General features: G+C 42.5%; 1 protein-coding gene across 2 annotated transcripts in view; it reads left to right on the top strand.

Moving 5' to 3' along the window:
* Positions 1-6,598: 6,598 nt before the first annotated feature.
* LOC100967829 (putative ALMS1-like protein) overlaps positions 6,599-19,836 on the top strand; it is a 35,739-nt gene continuing 22,501 nt past the window's right edge. The window contains exons 1-5 of one of the 2 annotated variants that reach the window (XM_034953395.2): positions 6,599-6,736; positions 7,050-7,292; positions 8,053-8,236; positions 9,084-9,147; positions 19,243-19,479. In XM_034953395.2, coding sequence (XP_034809286.2) covers positions 6,731-6,736; positions 7,050-7,292; positions 8,053-8,236; positions 9,084-9,147; positions 19,243-19,372 — 627 coding nt within the window. In that variant the 5' untranslated portion in view covers positions 6,599-6,730 and the 3' untranslated portion in view covers positions 19,373-19,479. Of the gene's footprint in view, positions 6,737-7,049; positions 7,293-8,052; positions 8,237-9,083; positions 9,148-19,242; positions 19,480-19,836 lie in introns of those variants that run through there. The other variant, XM_055107795.1, reaches the window with a different exon arrangement.

The raw sequence follows: 19,836 nt of genomic DNA, 5'->3' as shown, positions 1-19,836 counted from the left end.
CCTTTCCCCATTTCTTGTTTTTATCAGGTTTGTCAAAGGTCAGATGGTTGTAGATGTGTGGCATTATTTCTGAGGGCTCTGTTCTGTTCCATTGGTCTATCTCTGTTTTGGTTACCAGTACCATGCTATTTTGGTTACTGTAGCCTTGTAGTATAGTTTGAAGTCAGGTAGCATGATGCCTCCAGCTTTGTTCTTTTGGCTTAGGATTGTCTTGGCAATGCGGGCTCTTTTTTGATTCCATATGAACTTTAAAGTAGGTTTTTCCAATTCTACGAAGAAAGTCGTTGGTAGCTTGATGGGGATGGTATTGAATCTATAAATTACCTTGGGCAGTATGGCCATTTTCACGATATTGATTCTTCCTATCCATGAGCATGGAATGTTCTTCCATTTGTTTGTGTCCTCTTCTATTTCACTGAGCAGTGGTTTGTAGTTCCCCTTGAAGAGGTCCTTCACATCCCTTGTAAGTTGGATTCCTAGGTATTTTATTCTCTTTGAAGCAATTGTGAATGGGAGTTCACTCATGATTTGGCTCTCTGTTTGTCTGTTATTGGTGTATAGGAACGCTTGTGATTTTTGCACATTGATTTTGTATCCTGAGACTTTGCTGAAGTTGCTTTTCAGCTTAAGGAGATTTTGGGCTGAGGCAATGGAGTTTTCTAAATATACAATCATGTCATCTGCAAACAGGGACAATTTGACTTCCTCTTTTCCTAATTGAATACCCTTTATTTCTTTCTCCTGCCTGATTGCCCTGGCCAGAACTTCCAACACTGTGTTGAATAGGAGTGGTGAGAGGGCATCTCTGTCTTGTGCCAGTTTTCAAAGGGAATGCTTCCAGTTTTTGCCCATTCAGTATGATATTGGCTGTGTGTTTGCCATAAACAGCTCTTATTATTTTGAGATATGTCCCATCAATACCTAGTTTATTGAGAGTTTTTAACATGAAGGGCTGTTGAATTTTGTTGAAGGCCTTTTCTGCATATATTGAGATAATCATGTGGTTTTTGTCTTTGGTTCTGTGTATATGATGGATTACATTTATTGATTTGCATTTGTTGAACCAGCGTTGCATCCCAGGGATGAAGCCAATGTGATCCTGGTGGATAAGCTTTTTGATGTGCTGCTGGATTCGGTTTTCCAGTATTTTATTGAGGATTTCTGCATCAGTGTTCATCAGGGATATTGGTCTAAAATTCTCTTTTTTTGTTGTGTCTCTGCCAGGCCTAGGTATCAGGATGATGCTGGCCTTGTAAAATGAGTTAGGGAGGATTCCCTCTTTTTCTGTTGATTGGAATAGTTTCAGAAGGAATGGTACCAGCTCCTCTTTGTACCTCTGATAGAATTCAACTGTGAATCTGTCTGGTCCTGGACTTTTTTTGGTTGATAGGCTATTAATTATTGCCTCATTTTCAGAGCCTGTTATTGGTCTATTGAAGGATTCAACTTCTTCCTGGTTTAGTCTTGGGAGGGTGTATGTGTCCAGGAATTTATCCATTTCTTCTAGATTTTCTAGTTTATTTACATAGAGGTGTTTATAGTATTCTCTGATGGTAGTTTGTATTTCTGTGGGATCGGTGGTGATATGCCCTTTATCATTTTTTATTGCATCTATTTGATTCTTCTCTCTTTTCTTCTTTATTAGTCTTGCTAGCGGTCTATCAATTTTGCTGATCTTTTCAAAAAACCAGCTCCTGGATTCATTGATTTTTGGAAGGGTTTTTTGTGTCTCTATCTCCTTCAGTTCTGCTCTGATCTTATTTCTTGCCTTCTGCTAGCTTTTGAATGTGTTTGCTCTTGCTTCTCTAGTTTTTTTAACTGTGACTTTAGGATGTCAATTTTAGATCTTTCCTGCTTTCTCTTGTGGGCATTCAGTGCTATAAATTTCCCTCTACACACTACTTTAAATGTGTCCCAGAGATTCTGGTATGTTGTGTCTTTGTTCTCATTGGTTTCAAAGAACATCTTTATTTCTGCCTTCATTTCGTTATGTACCCAGTAGTCTTTCAGGAGCAGGTTGTTCAGTTTCCATGTAGTTGAGCGGTTTTGAGTGAGCTTCTTAATCCTGAGTTCTAATTGGGTTGCACTGTGGTCTGAGAGACAGTTTGTTATCATTTCTGTTCTTTTACATTTGCTAAGGAGTGCTTTACTTCCACCTATGTGGTCAATTTTGGAATAAGTGCGATGTGGTGCAGAGAAGAATGTATATTCTGTTGATTTGGGGTGGAGAGTTCTGTAGATGTCTATTAGGTCTGCTTGGTGCAGAGCTGAGTTCAATTCCTGGGTATCCTTGTTAACTTTCTGTCTCGTTGATCTGTCTAAAGTTGACAGTGGGGTGTTAAATTCTCCAATTATTATTGTGTGGAAGTCTAAGTCTCTTTGTAGGTCTCTAAGGACTTGCTTTATGAATCTGGGTGCTCCTGTATTGGGTGCATATGTATTTAGGATAGTTAGCTCTTCTTGTTTAATTGATTCTTTTACCATCATGTAATGGCCTTCTTTGTCTCTTTTGATCTTTGTTGGTTTAAAGTCTGTTTTATCGGAGGCTAGGATTGCAACCCCTGCCTTTTTTTGTTTTCCATTTGCTTGGTAGCTCTTCCTCCATGCCTTTATTTTGAGCCTATATGTGTCTGTGCACATGAGATGGGTCTCCTGAATACAGCATACTGATGGGTCTTGACTCTTTATCCAATTTGCCAGTCTATGTCTTTCAATTGGAGCATTTAGGCCATTTACATTTAAGGCTAATATTGTTATGTGTGAATTTGATCCTGTCATTATGATATTAGCTGGTTATTTTGCTCGCTAGTTGATGCAGTTTCTTCCTAGCATTGAAGTTCTTTACAATTTGGCATACGTTTGCAGTGGCTGGTACCAGTTGTTCCTTTCCATATTTAGTGCTTCCTTCAGGAGCTCTTGTGAGACAGGCCTGGTGGTGAGAAAATCTCTCAGCATTTGTTTGTCTGTAAAGGATTTTATTTCTCCTTCACTTATGAAGCTTAGTTTGGCTGGATATGAAATTCTAGGTTGAAAATTCTTTTCTTTAAGAATGTTGAATATTGGCCCCCACTCCCTTCTGGCTTGTAGAGTTTCTGCTGAGAGATCAGTTGTTAGTCTGATGGGCTTCCCTTTGTGGGTAACCTGACCTTTCTGTCTGGCTGCCCTTAAGATTTTTTCCTTCATTTCAACTTTGGTGAATCTGACAATTATGTGTCTTGGAGTTGCTTTTCACGAGAAGTATCTTTGTGGCATTCTCTGTATTTCCTGAATTTGAATGTTGGCCTGCCTTGCTAGGCTGGAGAAGTTCTCCTGGGTAATATCCTGCAGAGTGTTTTCCAACTTGGTTCCATTCTCCTCATCACTTTCAGGTACACCAATCAGAGATAGATTTGGTCTTTTCACATAGTCCCATATTTCTTGGAGGCTTTGTTCATTTCTTTTTACTCTTTTTTCTCTAAACTTCTCACTTCATTTCATTCATTTGATCTTCAATCACTGATTCTCTTTCTTCCACTGGATTGAATCAGCTACTGAAGCTTGGGCATCTCTCACATAGTTCACGTGCCATGGTTTTTAGCTCCATCAGGTCATTTAAGGTCTTCTCTATGCTGTTTATTCTAGTTAGCTATTCATCTAATCTTTTTTCAAGGTTTTTAGCTTCTTTGCAATGGGTTCGAACATCCTCCTTTTGCTCAGAGAAGTTTGTTATTACCAATCATCTGATGCTTACTTCTGTCAACTCGTCAAAGTCATTCTCCATCCAGCTTTGTTCCATTGCTGGAAAGCAGCTTTGTTGCTTTGGAGGGGAAGAGGTGCTCTGATTTTTAGAATTTTCAGCTGTTCTGCTCTGGTTTCTCCCCATCTTTGTGGTTTTATCTACACCTTTGGTCTTTGACGATGGTGATGTACAGATGGGGTTTTGGTGTGGAGGTCCTTTCTGTTTGTTAGTTTTCCTTCTAACAGTCAGGACCCTCAGCTGCAGGTCTGTTGGAGTTTGCTGGAGCTCCACTCCTGACCCTGTTCACCTGCGTATCACCAGCGGAGGCTGCAGTACAGCAAATATTGCGGTACAGCAAATGTTGCAGCCTGATCCTTCCTCTGGAAGCTTTGTCTCAGAGGGGCACCCAGCTGTATGAGGTGTCAAGTTGTCCCCTAATGGGAGATGTCTCCCAGTTAGGGTACTCGGGTGTCAGGGACCCACTTGAGGAGGCAGTCTGTCCGTTCTCAGATCGCAAACTCCATGCTGGGAGAACCACTACTCTCTTCAAAGCTGTCAGACAGGGATGTTTAAGACTGCAGAAGTTTCTGCTGCCTTTTGTTCAGCTATGCCCTGCCCTAGAGGTGGAGTCTACAGAGGCAAGCAGGCCTTGTTGAGCTGTGGTGGGCTCCACCCAATTCATGCTTTCCGGCTGCTTTGTTTACCTACTCAAGCCTCAGCAATGGCGGACACCCCTCCCCCAGCCTCGCTGCCGCCTTGCAGTTTGATCTCAGACTACTGTGCTAGCAGTGAGTGAGGCTCTGTGGGCATGGGACCCTCCAAGCCAGGCGTGGGGTATAATCTCCTGGTGTGCCGTTTGCTTAGACTGTTGGAAAGGTACAGTATTAGGGTATGAGTATCCTGATTTTCCAAGTACCATCTGTCACGGCTTCCCTTGGCTAGTAAAGGGAATTCCCCTACCACTTGCACTTCCCGGATGAGGTGATGCCCCACCCTGCTTCGGCTCACACTCCATGGGCTGCACCCACTGTCCAACAAGCCCCATTGAGATGAACCTCGTACCTCAGTTGGAAATGCAGAAATGACCTGTCTTCTACATCCCTCATGCTGTGAGCTGTAGACTGGAGCTATTCCTATTCAGCTATCTTGGAACCCTCTGGTGGTTTTGAAGTTCATCACTTTTTTTAGCTATCTCCAGGCCTCCTTATCTCACATGAAAATTATATGCAAGTGTCACTTCAGAATTTCCTTCTGAAGATGCATCAGACTAATGTTTGGCTAGCATTCTCTTCAGAGTTTTTCCAGGCCCAGTGAAAATAGCCAGGCTTTTTTTGTCTTACCACCTTACAACAAACAGCTTAAGTCCTATCCAACTACAACATTCTCCCAACACAGATACAAGGCAGCATGTTCACATTATCTCAAGCTTCCTCCAAATACATCTCAACAGTTAGAATTGGATTAGAAAGAGGACTTGTTGGCTTGCTTATCCTGTGGGTAACTGTGACATTGACTGCAGGTAATAATAACAAGATCTGTTTTATTTTTCTAGGTAGCAAACCATGTGATTTCTTCTGAGTCTATTTCCTCTTCTGCCAGTAGTTTCCTGAGCTCGAACTCTACTTTTTGCAACAAGCAGAATGTACACATGTTAAACAAGGGCACACAAGCAGGTAATTACTTGAATCTGAACTTTTTCATTGAAATACACTGAAATGGCTCTTAAACATATAAGATACTCAACCTCAATCATAATAAAGGACATGAAGTTAAAACTATATCCAACTGCCAATTTTCATCTTATCAGATTGGCATAAATTCAAGTGTGATGGCAAGTTTGTGGGCAAGAGTGTAGGGAAGTGTGTTCCCTTGTATATTCCAGTGGGAGTAGAAGTTGGTTCACTGTGAAAGACAATTTGACAGGTCCTGTCAAAATTACTTTCACTCAGCATTTTTACCTTTGAAATGTCTGCTATAGATATACTATGAATATGTGGAATTTAACCTATAGATATACTTGCATATGTGCAAAATAGTGTACAAAATTAACCACTGAAACATTGTTTTTTATAGCAGAAGATTAAAATGAATTTAGGTATTCCTCAGTAGCTGAATGATTACATAAATTATTGTATATCTGGATAATGAATGAAATTCTACATAGAATGAGGAAGCTCTCTCTTTACTAACGTGGAAAGATCTCCAAGGCATATAACTGATTTTAAGAAAAGGTACAGAACAGTGTATAGCATACTACAATATGAGTTTTTTTAAATAAAAGAAGTAAAGGAGGGAAGAGAATTGCTTAAATGTGCAAAATGAATTCTCTGGAACCATATGGGGTTGTGAACAGAGTAAATGGAGACAAGAAGTGGGAAGGAGGATTTTTAGCTATTGCCTTTCTATACTTTTGGTTTCATAAAATGAAAATAAATAAACTTTCTTGATTTGTTTCTTCCCCTCAAATCCTGTCTTTACTTCTGTCAACCTCTTCCATACCTGGGTGACTACCAAAAGGACTCTAAGTATTTATTGTCTTTCTGCCTTGGGATCCAAGTGGAAATTCTTTACCCTTTGAACCCATATTCATTCTTCTTTCCCTCTCATACCTAAAATGACTTACAAATAAAACCCTTTCTTTTTTCTTCTCCCTCTTTTTCCCTCCTACTCTCCCCTGTCCTTCCTTCTTTTCCTCTCTCTTCCCATCACTCCATCCCACACGAAGGGATTGTATTTTTGAAACATTAAAAAGGTTCACATACTCACTTGAATAAACCTGTCAACTCAGCCTCAAGGTTACTCCCAGAGACACCTATGATCCTTCCCCTCAGGTAACTTGGAGATTGTGAACGGTGCCGAAAAACACACTCGAGCCAACTCCAAGTTCCAGCGAGGCTAAATTGGAAGAGGACAGTGATGTGACTTCTTGGTCAGAAGAAAAACATGAAGAGAAAATGCTCTTTACCGGTTATCCTGAGGACAGAAAGTTAAAAAAGAACAAGAAGAATTCCCATGAAGGTCAGTTTCTCATTCCAGATCTTGTAGTAGAGAAACTAGTGAATTTCAAGTCCCCTGCAATGCTGACTCTGTGTTTCCAAGTGATTCTATGTGACCCCCACCTACCCCCAGCCACCACCTTGTCAGGTTTTCGAAGTCCACCACTGCAGTTAACACAGTCATCCCTGCAGTGAAACCAAACTCAAGGGCACCCTGTGGCCACTGACAGCTGAGACCTCTGAGAGCCTGTATTATATGCATGTCCTTGATGAAAGCCAGGTGGGGCTGTAAAAAGTGAAAATTCTGTTTTCCTTCTAAAAACTATTTCCTGTAGGAGTTTCCTGGTTTGTTCCTTTGGAAAATGTGGAGTCTAGATAAAAAGAAGGAAAACTTGCTTAAGACTCATGACCCTGGCATCTCCCGGTTGGAACCAGTAACCAAGACCAAGCCGTGGAGGGAGCCACTGCGGGAGCGGAACTGGCAGGGGCAGCACCTGGACAGTCGGGGCTCTCTGGCAGGCCCAGGCAGAGAGGATGGCAGAAACCCACTGAAGCTGTTTGTGAGAGCAACCCTGCAGGTGCAGTGACGTTGACTTAACTTTAGCCCTACGTGTAGGGAGAAGAAGGGTAAGGCGCAGAGAAGCTGGCTCTGTGACTTGGCGAGCTGAGGTGTAGGCCTGAGACGCTCTTTTCCAGCACCTCCGCAGTTCACCTGTTTTCACACATGAGGACTGGGTTTCTCATCATCTGTCAAAGGCTGCCTTACTCTTAACCATAGATGGTGCATCACTGTCAGGATCTGGGGACAAGGGCACAGGAGGGAGGATTTGTGGCTCTGCTCATTGGGTTTGTGGGTCCCTGTGTGTGGAGGGCCCAGAGGCCTGATGCTTGTGCAGCCTCATGCATGTTCCTCCATGTCCGCAGCTCCTGTTTCTGCTCCATGTCAGATTTAAAGGAAACCAAGTCTCTTCTGATATGTCCCTCTGGGGATAAAGGAAAAGTTATTAATGATGTATTTGTTTGAATAGATCTTTAAAATAGCAGCATGGGCAGAGCTGTATTGCGTTGATGTTTCAGAGAGTTGTAATCGCCATAGTCTTAGTTCCTGGCCTATGCTGAAGGCATGTCTTTGATTCCTGCGGGTTCCAAGCTGCAGCTCTCCGCCATAGAGAGGTGTCAGAGGTTTCTTCAACTCTAGATATTTTCTCGGCATTTGAATCAGGCTTCCCCAGACCTCTTGGGTAGGTGGTGTGTTTCCAGCCATATGGAGAGTAGATTGCATCATTAATCTGAGGCTGGGCATTTTCTCTCTCTTTTTTTTTTTTTTTTTTTTTTAAGGAATCGCTTCAGTTTCACAGACCTGACTTCATCTCCCACATTGGGGAGCGGATAAAGCGCCTCAAGTTGATAGTCCAGGAGAGGAAGCTGCAGAGCATGTTAAAGAGCGAGCGGGATGCGCTATTCGACATTGACAGGGAACGGCAGGGCCACCAGAATCGCATGCGCCCACTACCCAAGAGAGGTACGCCCTGCCCGTTCACTTTCCTGTGAGTGGAATAGAGAAGGCAAGATCTGCTGCTGTGCTGCAGAGGCCTGCTAAAGGCCAGCCCAGGCCAGTTACCTGGGCAGACAGTGACCTTTTGCTTGCCAAGACTCAAACCTTCTTAGCTAACAGAACCTCCCCAACTTAGCCGTTGGCACATTCATGATCCAAGTAAGCCCAGTTACTCTAGCCCTGTCACTGCATCTTAAACCAGCTCTGTGTCTGTGAGCAAGTTAGTTCCAAAAGTATATTGATTTTTCCTGAAAAGATGGGGCTGATTCCAGGCTTGCCTACCTCTTAGGATGGTAATAATGATAATAATAAACACATAGTCCTTACATCTTGCCCAGGCACTGTTCACATTAGCGCTTACAACACTCTCAGTAGGTACTATTAATATATCTACTTTATAGTGAGAAAACTGAATCAAAGGGAGATTAAGTACCTCTCCCAAGGTGACATACTCAGGTGTGCTGCTCTGGAGTCTGCATTCTTAACAATTATGGTAAGCAGATCTTGATAAAATAATGAAAGCTGTGAAAACTACAAAGTACTACCTAATTCTTTCATCAAGCCTTACCTGGAAACTGGCCAGTTTTTTAATTCAAAGCCTAGTCTTTGCTACGGAGTGTTAGGTCCTTAGGGCCTTAGGCTGCCGTCCTGTTACCCTAGTCTAACCCTGGCTTGCCTTGGTCATTGCTCCTCACCCAGTCTTGCCAGCTCAGGGTAGGGGCACCAAGTCCTAGCAGCTCCCTCTCCCAGCTCTTGCACCACACCCTCTGGGTTAAGTCACTGTCCACTGAAAACCCTTTCTTCTCTTGCCTAGTCTTCCTGGCTATCCAGAAGAACAAACCTATCAGCAAGAAGGAAATGATTCAGAGGTCCAAATGGTAAGACCAAGAAAACAAGAGTTTGTGTACAAGTGTTAACCAGGCCACCAAGTGGTCAGGAGCTCTGGCTTGCACCCAGAATAAAGGCATTATGCTCAAATTTAAACATTATGAGAAAGTTGTGAGAGTCATTTCTCACTTATGGCACTGAAAAAAAAAGTAGCACATCATGGTATGAATGACTCATATGCAAAAGATGAAAAACTCCTCATTAATTTGCATGTCTTAGGCTCCTCTTTATTAACCTAAATGTAAATAAAGAATATTTTAGTCCAGGTGCGGTGGCTCACGCCTGTAATCCCAGCACTTTGGGAGGCCAAGGTGGATAAATCACTTGAGGTCAGGAGTTCGAGACCAGCCTGGCCAACATGGTGAAACCCCGTCTCTACTAAAAATACAAAAAGTAGCCGGGCGTGGTGATGCACGCCTGTAATCCCAGCCACTCAGAAAGCTGAGCCGGGAGGATCCTTTGAACCTGGGAGGCAGAGGTTGCAGTGAGCTTAGATGGCACTACTACACTCCAGTCTGGGTGACAGAGCGAGACTCCATCTCAAAAAAAAAAAAAGATTATTTTAAAATAAAATTAAATATGTATTTGGGTTATTATACCTTTTATCTTTGCAATCCCATTTCTTGGAATTGATCCCATAGGGTGAGAAAGAACAGTGTTCTCCAGAACATATTAAGTTAAACTTTTTTAAAAAATTAAATTTTCGAAGTATGTCAACACTGTTTCCATTTGTGGTCTTTAAAAGTAAGTATTTGTGCCTATGTAGACGTGTATACTTTTATATGCATAGAATATTTCTGGAAGACAGAAAAACCTGATAATACTGATTGCCTTTGGAAAGGAGAACTGATGTAGGATGTAGTAGATTTTTTGACTTTTTGAATTTTGTGCCATGAGGAACGAACATTAGTTACTCATAAATTAATTCATTTGAATGTTGGATGTGGTGGTACATTTCTGTAATCCTACCTACTCAGGAGTCTTAGCTGAGAGAATCTCTTAAGCCCAGGAATTTGAGACTGCAGTGAGCTATGATCACACCATTACGCTCTGGCCTGGGTAACAGACTGAGACTCTGTATCTAAAAAATAATAAATAATATTTTAAAAAATTAATTCATTTCAGATATTCATATATTGATCATGGGAATGCCAGAGAATAAGTTAAGGTTGACTTTTTTAGGTGTTCATTAGAGACTTGCTTTAATGAGAATAGTTTCTTAGTTGGCATAATGCTTCTGAAGTAAAGGTACTTTAAAACAGTTTATCTTACGGACTTTAAGCATTCCTCTTGAAATCTTGTTTTTACTCTTTCTAGTCAGTCTTTATAGGCAATCCAAAGGGATGCTTTGGATGCTTTAGTCCAATGGTTCTCAGAGAGTGGTCTGTGGAGTCCTGGAAGTCGCTGAGACCCTTTCAGGCAATTTGCAAGGTCAAAACTAATTTCAGAATGACACCAGGATGTTCTGTGCCTTTTTTGCTGTGTTGGCTATTTGCACTGATGATGCAAGAGTACTGGGAGAGGAGTAAAACCATTGGTGTCTTACCACTATTCAAGACGGTGGCACCAAACCGTACTAGTCTAGTAGGCATTGTATCCTGCACAGCCTCCCGCCAGGAGTGTGATGGAAGAACAAGGAAGCAGTGTAAATGGAGGTACACAGGAAGCACTTCCTTTGCACCGTGAAGGATGATGACTGTTTCAAGGAAAAGCACTTATGCCATGGTTTGCGTCGTGAGCTGAACCAGCTGCCTTTTTCATGGAACATGACTTTTACTTGAAAGAGTAACTGACAGAAAACCAATTATTCTGACTTGTGTTTAGCAGACATTTTCTTGAAAATGAAGAAGTGACTCTGTGACTTCAGGAAAATGTCTGACAGTATCTGTTGCCAAAGAAAATGTGAGTTTTCAAGCCAACAATAGAATTCTAGAAAACTTGTATTCACCACCATGGGCTTGATGACATCTTAGTACTTAGACCTTTCTGATGAGATAGCAGTGACATTAACAAATGTGATGTTTTTCATGTTATCTGAATACATTTGTCAACATTTGGAAGATCTGCACAACTCCCTGGACCAGGATTTTCCAAATGATTGTTGCTTTTTGTTACAAAATCAGGGAATAGATAGAAGATTCATTCAAATAATGAAAGATAGACTGATGGATTTTTATGTAACAGAATAGGAAAAGTTTATGACATGTTTTCAGATTCCACCTTGCAACTAATTTTTAAGAAGCTACCACTTGTCAGCCAGGCACAGTGGCTCACGCCTCATAAAATGAGTTGGGATGAAGTTTTTTTTTCTTATTCTCTAGAAGAATGTAATGTAATTTATTGCTTAAATGATTAGGAGAATTCACCAGTGAAACCCATCTGGGCCTGGATTTTCTTTTGTGGGATTCATTTTTTTCAATAACTATTCAGATTTCAGTTTTTCTTTTATGCCAAGGTTTAGTAAGTTGTGTTTTTTAAGTAATTTGTTCATTTCCTAGAAATTTACAAATTGATGATCCAATGTTATAATATCCTTTTGTTATCTTTTTTTTTTTTTTGAGACGGAGTCTCGCTCTGTCGCCCTCAGGCTGGAGTGCAGTGGCACGACCTTGGATCACTGAAAGCTCCACCTCCCAGGTTCACACCATTCTCCTGCCTCAGCCTCCCGAGTAGGTGGGACTACAGACATCTGCCACCACGTCTGACTAATTTTTTGTATGTTTAGTGGAGACAGGGTTTCACTGTGTTAGCCAGGATGTTCTCGATCTCCTGACCTCGTGATCAGCCCTCTTCAGCCTCCCAAATGCTGGGATTACAGGCATGAGCCACTGCACCTGGCCCTTTGTTATCTTTTTAATGTCTGGACGTTCTAGGATCTGTAGTGATGTTCCGTTTTTATTCCTGATATTATTTTTGCCTCCTGTCATTTTTACCTGATCACTCTTTCCAAGGGGTATATTAATTTCACTAGTATTGTCAAATAACCCACTTTGGGTTTTATTGATTTTTCTCTATCATATATTGGTCTTATATTGATTTTTTGTTGTTTATTTTGGGGCCGTAGCAGGAGCCACAGCCAGCTCCACATAGTTCAGAGGGCCTGGCAAGTATGGAGGAAGAACCTTGCTTTCCCCTGGAGGTGCTGAGAGTTTAATTCCCGAGGAAGTAAGGGGATTATTTCCCTGTATTGGCAAAGGTTCTAGTTTTTGAGTAGAACTAGAGGACCTCACTTCTCTTGAAGGAGAAGTAGAGAGGCTCCTTCTCATTCCCTTCCCTACAAGTCCCCACGTGACTGATTCTTCCTCTCCAGGGGCTTCTAGAATTAGCAACATTGTTCCCTTTGATCCTTTGGCTGATTACATATCCTGCATTTCTTCTGTAGGGCTGGGTGTTGATAGAGGGCCATAAGACATTATACATAAGGCATTTTATCCCATTTACCTTGTTTCTTACAAAATAAGTCCCAGTTGGAGAATTGTATTATTAATGTATGTAAGTAACTCATGTTCAGACCATCTGTCTTGATTCCGTAGGGAACAATGGGGCCACATGGTATTACAGTAATATATCATTTGCTTTTTGGTCATGGATATGGGTATCCAAATAGTTTCCAGTGCTGGAGGAGGCACTGTAACGGGCTCTCCTCCAGTATTGAGACCTGGTTCCCCATATTCTAGGGTCTTTGCCCAGAAGGCTGATTCCACCCTCCAAGGAGCTTCCACTAGGGATTAGTGATGACACAAATCCTGTAACTCTTAGCCTGTAGGATATTTCTGGTCCTTTCAGCTTGACGCTACACGCAGGCCACTATGGAGTGGAGGTGCTGGGAAGCTAGGAGAGGATAATAGGGGTTGCCTCTCCCTGGATCATGTTCAGTCTGGGTAGCTTCCCTGGAAATCTCATGGAGATTCCACAGTAGTTCCGGATCCAGCTTGAGTGGTGGGAGGTATGTAAATCAATCAAGTAAGCAAGGTGTTCTTTCTGGAGAGGGTGCACACTCTGCTCATGTAAAGTCTACATCACTGTACTTTGGTTCCAGGAATTCCCACCCAAACTGCCCCATTCTAAATTAGGCCTCTTCAAATCAATAACAGTTCTTCTGTGACTGCTGGAAAATGGAAGCCCAATGTTTTAGGGATTACCACAGACTAAGGAGAAGGGAATCCAGACTTCACATGCATTCAGGCCACAAAGAAACACAAGTATTGGCAAAAGTGACAAGCATTCAGCCTACAGATATACCAGACAGGGACAAAGTCTTAAAGATGAGAGTCCTCGTCTTTATATTAGGGCTTCCCCTGTTAAAATGGATGGAGACATCTCTCAACTCCTAGACCTGAAGGGGAGTCCTGCCCATTCCCAACAATCCTGGATCCCTTGAGCTAGGTCCTAAACCTGACAACCCAGAGTCCTAATAATCAAAACCAAAACCACTCTTTTAATCAGTTCACAGAACCACCACCACTTACTGCCTCAAAATTGCACCCAATGAAAGGTCCAAGCAGCCACTTCTGCCCTCCTGGTGGGCTGGGGTGATGGGGTTGTCATGCCTGAGGCCCTTCACCAATCTCCCTCTTGGCAACTTAACCCACTCATGCTTCCTCAGACTGCTGCTTCGCCTGTAAGCAGCCTATAAGGGAGGTCAAGTCAGGGATCAGTCCATAGTCCCATCTGGATCAACCAGATTTGTTTCCCAGGCCCTCCCACCCCACTGCCTCCAAAAAAAAAGCAGGGTTGGTTTGCCTGGTGAGTAACAAAAGTCGCTGAGAACACAGATTTTGATCAATAGGAGTTTTATTACTTGTCACAAGTAGGAAGAGCTCTGGGAATATTCGTCAAAGCAGTGTCTCCTAAGAGAAAATGACAGGAAGGCTTTATAGAGTGATCGAGAGGGGAGAAGGTGCATCATCACGTGAAGAGGAGGGGTCCCAGTGACACAGATGGAGGGAGTCATCGTGCCACCACATAGGACGCATGCTATGGTAATGAAACTATAGCTCTCCCAGGGTGCAGGATTTAGCATTGTAATGAGGAAAGTTCACTGTAAGTGTGTTCATCTATAAGTTGCTGGGGTCTGTCAGGAGCAGGTTCCAACTGACTAGGTGACCACATTTCACACAGGGTTTGAGACAAAACTGTCTGCAAGGCAGAAGGCTGTAAAACGGGCTAATTGTTCAAATTCATTAAATTCCTTCACTCCCTGGGGGCCCGCCCTGTCTTGTCTATATAGCCAGTCCTTAGGAAGTGAGGCCAAGCTGAACTGTTGACACAGTCTATGTCTTTACGAGTCTGGGAGCTGGGTGATTTGACCTCTGATGCTAGACTTATTTTTACTGGTTTTGAAGCCTTGCTTACAGCCCTTTCCCAGTTTATCACGAAATACTCATGAAAGGGGATGGTCGGAGTGGGCATGGGGAAAAGGGAATGATATTAAAATTAAAGCTAGCATCATTGGCCTCCAGGGGGCACTCATGGCTCATCTCCATAGCCCTTGGCTCTTGCAGCTGCCCAAGATGAGAGTCCTGATCTAAGGAAACTCCACCACCACCAAGGCTGGGGTGGTGGCAATGGGGGCATTATTTTCCAAACCTGACTAGGCTACGTTTTAAGGGGATCATAGTCACAGAGAACATAGATATGGACTATTAATTTCCTTTGCCTGAGCAGCCGTAGCCCTATGTGCTCCTCTCCAGCCTTTCAGAGAGCTATGATGGGCCAAAAAATGCTCAGTAGCCCAAGCCATCTCCCTCCATAGACACTAGAGTAAAATCTCTGCCTATGGGTGTGTGTGTCTTGTCTTACTCTATCCTGGATTTGTTTCCTCCAATGCTGGTGGCTTTACTTTAGATAGTCTGATTGTTGCGGAGATGAGACCCAAGGCTCCACTCTGGAGAAAATAGAGCCCTCTTGAGAGGTCAGCCAAACTTGCTAGACTTCTGCATGGGGCTTGGGGTTCAATGTTCCAGCCTGTCCCCAAAAAGTCATGGCCAAATTCACATATTCCTTTGATCCCTGATGGTGTCTCATCACACAGTTCGTCTGGCCTCACCATTGCTCCACTAAGTCCAGGAACCTCAAGGAACTATGAGACAGGTAGGGCTAGACTTAACAAAATGGCTATCACAGTCTTCATTTCATGAGACAGAGGTGAACTGAGAAAAGGTGGAAGGTGCTTCAGAGACTTCTCTGTATTCATCCCTAACTTAGGCAGAGAGCCTTGGCCACACAGGAAACTGGGGAAGACCCCTCTCTTACTCAGGAGTCCCCCACACTGGTGCCATCTTATGACAGGCAGGCATCAGCTTCAGAGCCAGTCAAACAGTTAGGAATAGCAAACATTGCTCCAGAATTTGTTGGGGGTTTTTTTTCCCTGAATTTGGTAGTAAGCTCCACATAGGCAAGAATGACAACCATCTTGTTCTCCTTGTTTCTCTGGAGTCTAACACAACATGTAGCACGTGGTTGGCCCAATAAGAATTTGTTGAATGGGGGCCAGATGTGGTGGCTCATGCCTGTAATCCCAGCACTTTGGGAGGCTGAGGTGGGAGAATCGTTTGAGGCCTGGAGTTCAAGATCAACCTGTTCAACATAGTGAGACCCCTATCTTCTTTTTTTTTTTTTAAGTGGAGTTTGTTGAATGGCACACAGAAAATAAACAATCCAAATGACAGATCAGAGGTGCTGGAAAAGACCAGGGAGATCTAATCGTTAAATCAGGTCATCTAAATATTAAGAGGAGACATTTGGACATCTGATAGAATTTGGCATTGAATAAGTGATAAATACACAGAAAACTGAACAACGGCAAAAAGAAAAGTATCAATTCTAAGGGAAAAGATACAAATCAAAAGCCTTCAGGAAAGGATAAGTCATCATGGCTTACTGTATAGCTTAGCTTAAAATAACACAGAATAGTGAAGTAGCCCAAAGGGCCATCTAACCACACTGGGAAGCTGAGCAGGGGAGGAGTGCGTATATGCATGGAGGAGACTTGTCTTCACCCTCCTCAGCAGCTGACAGCAGGCAGGCTAGACCTGGACAATGGAGCAGGAGTCACACAGCCTGTGAAAGAGGTGCTGGGGAATGTAGAGGCTGCTGTTTCACATGACAGAGCCATTGAACCCTGGCTGTTAAAAATAGTTACATACATAATTTTAATAGAAATAAAAACCAAAAAGAAAAAAGACTTAAATGTGAAAGGCAAAACCATTACAATTTTTAGAGGAAAATATAAGAGAGTAAGAACAGAAAGGCAAAACCATTACAATTTTTAGAGGAAAATATAAGAGAGTAAGAACAGAAAAATGTCTTAAGGCACAAAGTGCTAACCATAAAGAAAAAGATTGATAAATTCATCTTGATAAATTTTTTGTTTATCAAAAGGCACCATAAAGACAGTGAAAAGACAAGGCACAAAATGGGAGAAGATAATTGCAGCACATGTGACCAGCAAAGAATTTGTATCCAGAATATATAAAGAACTTCTATGAGTCGGTTTTTTAAAAACACAATTTATATTTAAGTCTCTTTAAAACAAATAGACAATTCATAGAAATATGGTGATATGGTTTGGCTGTGTCCCCACCCAAATCTCATCTTGAATTGTAGCTTCCATAATTTCCACATGTTGTGGGAGGGACCCAGTGGGAGGTAATTGAATCATGGGGGCAGATTTTTCCCATGTTCTTGTGTTAGTGAATAAGTCTCATGAGAGCTGATGGTTTTATAAAGAGCAGTGCCCCTGCACACCCTCTCTTGCCTACCACCACATAAGATGTGCCTTTGCTCCTCCTTCACGTTCTGCTGTGATTGGTCCGCACCCAAATGTCATCTTGAATTGTAGCTCCCATAATCCTCATGTGTTGTGGGAGGGACCTGGTGGGAGGTAATTGAATCATGGGGGCAGATATTTCCCATTTTCTTGTGATAGTGAATAAGTCTCATGAGAGCTGAGGGTTTTATAAAAGGCAGTTCCCTTGCACAAGCTTTCTTGCCTACCATCATGTAAGATATGCCTTTTTCATTATAAGTTACCCAGTCTTGGATATTTCTTCACAGTGGTATGAAAATGGACTAATACACATGGGCTAAACTCATGAGCAGGCAACTTTATAGAAAAACACAAATAGCCCATAAACATAAAATGTAGATTGAGTTCATTATTAATTAGGGTAATGCATGTTATGGATAGAATAAAATACCTTTTTACATTCACTGGATTGGCACAAAGTTTTGTCTTTGTGCCACTCTAAATGTTGACAGGGATGTTGATCAACTGGAATTCACACACTGCTTGAGGAAGCTTGCATTCACTCTATAATTCAGCATTCTGAAAAGTGCTCACCAATAATCAGCCCAGGAAGGTTCACAAAGACATCTTCACCAAATATGTCCTTTCACCCTTGCAAAGAACTAGAAACAACTCAAGTGTGTTTTGACAAGAGAATGGGTAAATGGCAAGTGGTATGTCATGCAAAAGAATTCTAGACAGAAGAGAAAATTAAGAAACATCAAACTTAGTGAATCTTTGAGACGATGTTGAGTAGGAAAAAAAATTCAGAAGAATATATTGTATGATACTTTTATCATAAGGTTCAAAAGCAAGCCAAGGTAAACATGTGCAGGGACACCTAGGGACCCATGTCATTTTAGGATCAAACAGATAGATGGATAGATGATAGATAGACAGACAGATGGATTTTTTTAACTCAAAATAGTGGTTACATCCTTAGGGAGCTGGGATTGGAGAAGAGACACTTAGCTTTGAAAGTATTGTCAAATGTAGTGACCTTTCTAGTTCATTTGGGTGCTGGGTTCAGGGGTATTCATTTTATTATGCACCATAATTTATGTGAGACATTTTATTATATCAAATATTTTCTAATCTTACAGTAAGCAGTTTGGTAAACAGATTCATAACTGCATATAATGTGTAGGTCTTGTGAACAATGCTGCTGTGAATATCAGGACCCAACTGCACTTGTCTCTCACTGCCTTTTGTAAGCCTGCTCAATTGGGGAGTTCTTCCCCTTATACTGGAGATGAGAACTCAGGTAATGCCTCGACTGTCGGATCACTGTCAGGGGATTACACGTTCTACCGTGCTGACTTTTCACTGAAAGCCCAGTCTCCACTCAATAAGTAAAAGTGTAATAATCGAAACTCCCAACTTGAGTTCCACTTAAAATCTTCTCTCTTCCCCTGCCAGGCCTCTCTGCACCATCTAGGGGAGCATAGTCCCGTCTGTCCCTGCCTGACAGGGCTCTCCTCCTCAGCAGCACAGGGAGGTGTCTGACCCATCTGTGTGTGTGTGTCTATGTGGTAGGGATGGGGACCATAGCTTGGCGTCCTGCCCTCTCACCCTGGCAGTTCATTGTCTCAAGCTGACTTTCTTGGGTGTTTTCACGGCTTCTTCTGAGGCCTCCCTCTGGAATATTGGATCATAACTCCAGCAATGCAAGCAATAGGTTTTCCTCCAGCTTCTGGTCCTCCTCCTCCTCCTCCTCCCCAAACCTGGTTTCTAGCAGTCACTCCACTGAGACTCAGAGTCTTCTTGGCCCAGTGCCAGCCTCTTGCATGTCCCAAACCTTGTCCTCAGGAAATAGTTATGCATCCTATGCTGGGGTGAACTCTTAAGAGTGCAGGATCACCTCATGGCCACAGCCTAGCTAGGCCCTGAAACCCACACTCAGGGTTTGTCAGACGTGAGTCAGCCCCAGGCCACTGAACCTCTCCCACTGCAGGGAATCCCTGTCAAGTGGTGAAAGCCAGCATCTAGACCTGGAGTCACAGGCACCTGTAGCATAACTCCTCCTGAAATGGAGGTTTTTCTTTAGAGATTGGTCCATATCCCTTATCCCTGGACTTCTGAGAAGGGTGGACAACCTGTGGACTGGACTTGAGTTTGCAATTTAGAGAAGTGTCCATAGTAGGGCTGCCAGATGAGGCAAACACAAATACAGGATGCCCAATTAAATTTGAATTTCAGATAAATGATTTTTAATGTTTGATTCTGTCCCATGCTAAAAATTGCCCACTGTTTATGATAAATTTAAATTTATTGGTGCATTCTGTACTTTATCAAGGACACATGCAGGAGGAACAGTAGCACAAAGGCTTCCTGGTGCCTTGTGGGTGAAAGAAAGGCTGCCAGGGAAAGGAGAGAAACACCCAGGGATCCCGGTGACGTCGGGAAGCAGCATCCAGACCATGTAAGGACACTGCCTACAGGGGGAGACTCAAGGCCTGGGAAGGTTTTCTAATCTGTGTCTTGAGTCAGGTGGGGGGATTTCCTGGGAAAGGAAAACCAGACACAGTAGGATAAACATTGTATAGTTCCACTTATATGAAATAGTCAGAATAGGCAAGTTCGTAGGGACAGAAAGTAGAACAGGGATTACCAGGGGCAGGAGGAGAAGACAAGGAGTTCTTGCCTAGTGGGTACAGAGTTTCTGTTTGAAATGATGAAAAACTTCTGGAAATAGATTGTGGTGACAGTTACACAACATTGTGAACATAATTAGTACCACTGAACTGTACACGTTAAAATGGTTAGTTGTATGTTATATATATTTTGCCATAATAAAAACTAGGGGGAAAAAAAGGAAGGGGAGATTGTCTCAGGCTGGCTGACTTTCCCTGCATGTACGCACATCTTCACATGTGCACACGTGTAAAAC

The sequence above is a fragment of the Pan paniscus genome, chromosome 12 (genome assembly GCF_029289425.2).
Source record: "Pan paniscus chromosome 12, NHGRI_mPanPan1-v2.0_pri, whole genome shotgun sequence".
NCBI lineage: Eukaryota > Metazoa > Chordata > Mammalia > Primates > Hominidae > Pan > Pan paniscus.
The sequence above is the reverse complement of the archived record's forward strand: the minus strand, read 5'-3'. Positions and strand labels throughout refer to the sequence as shown.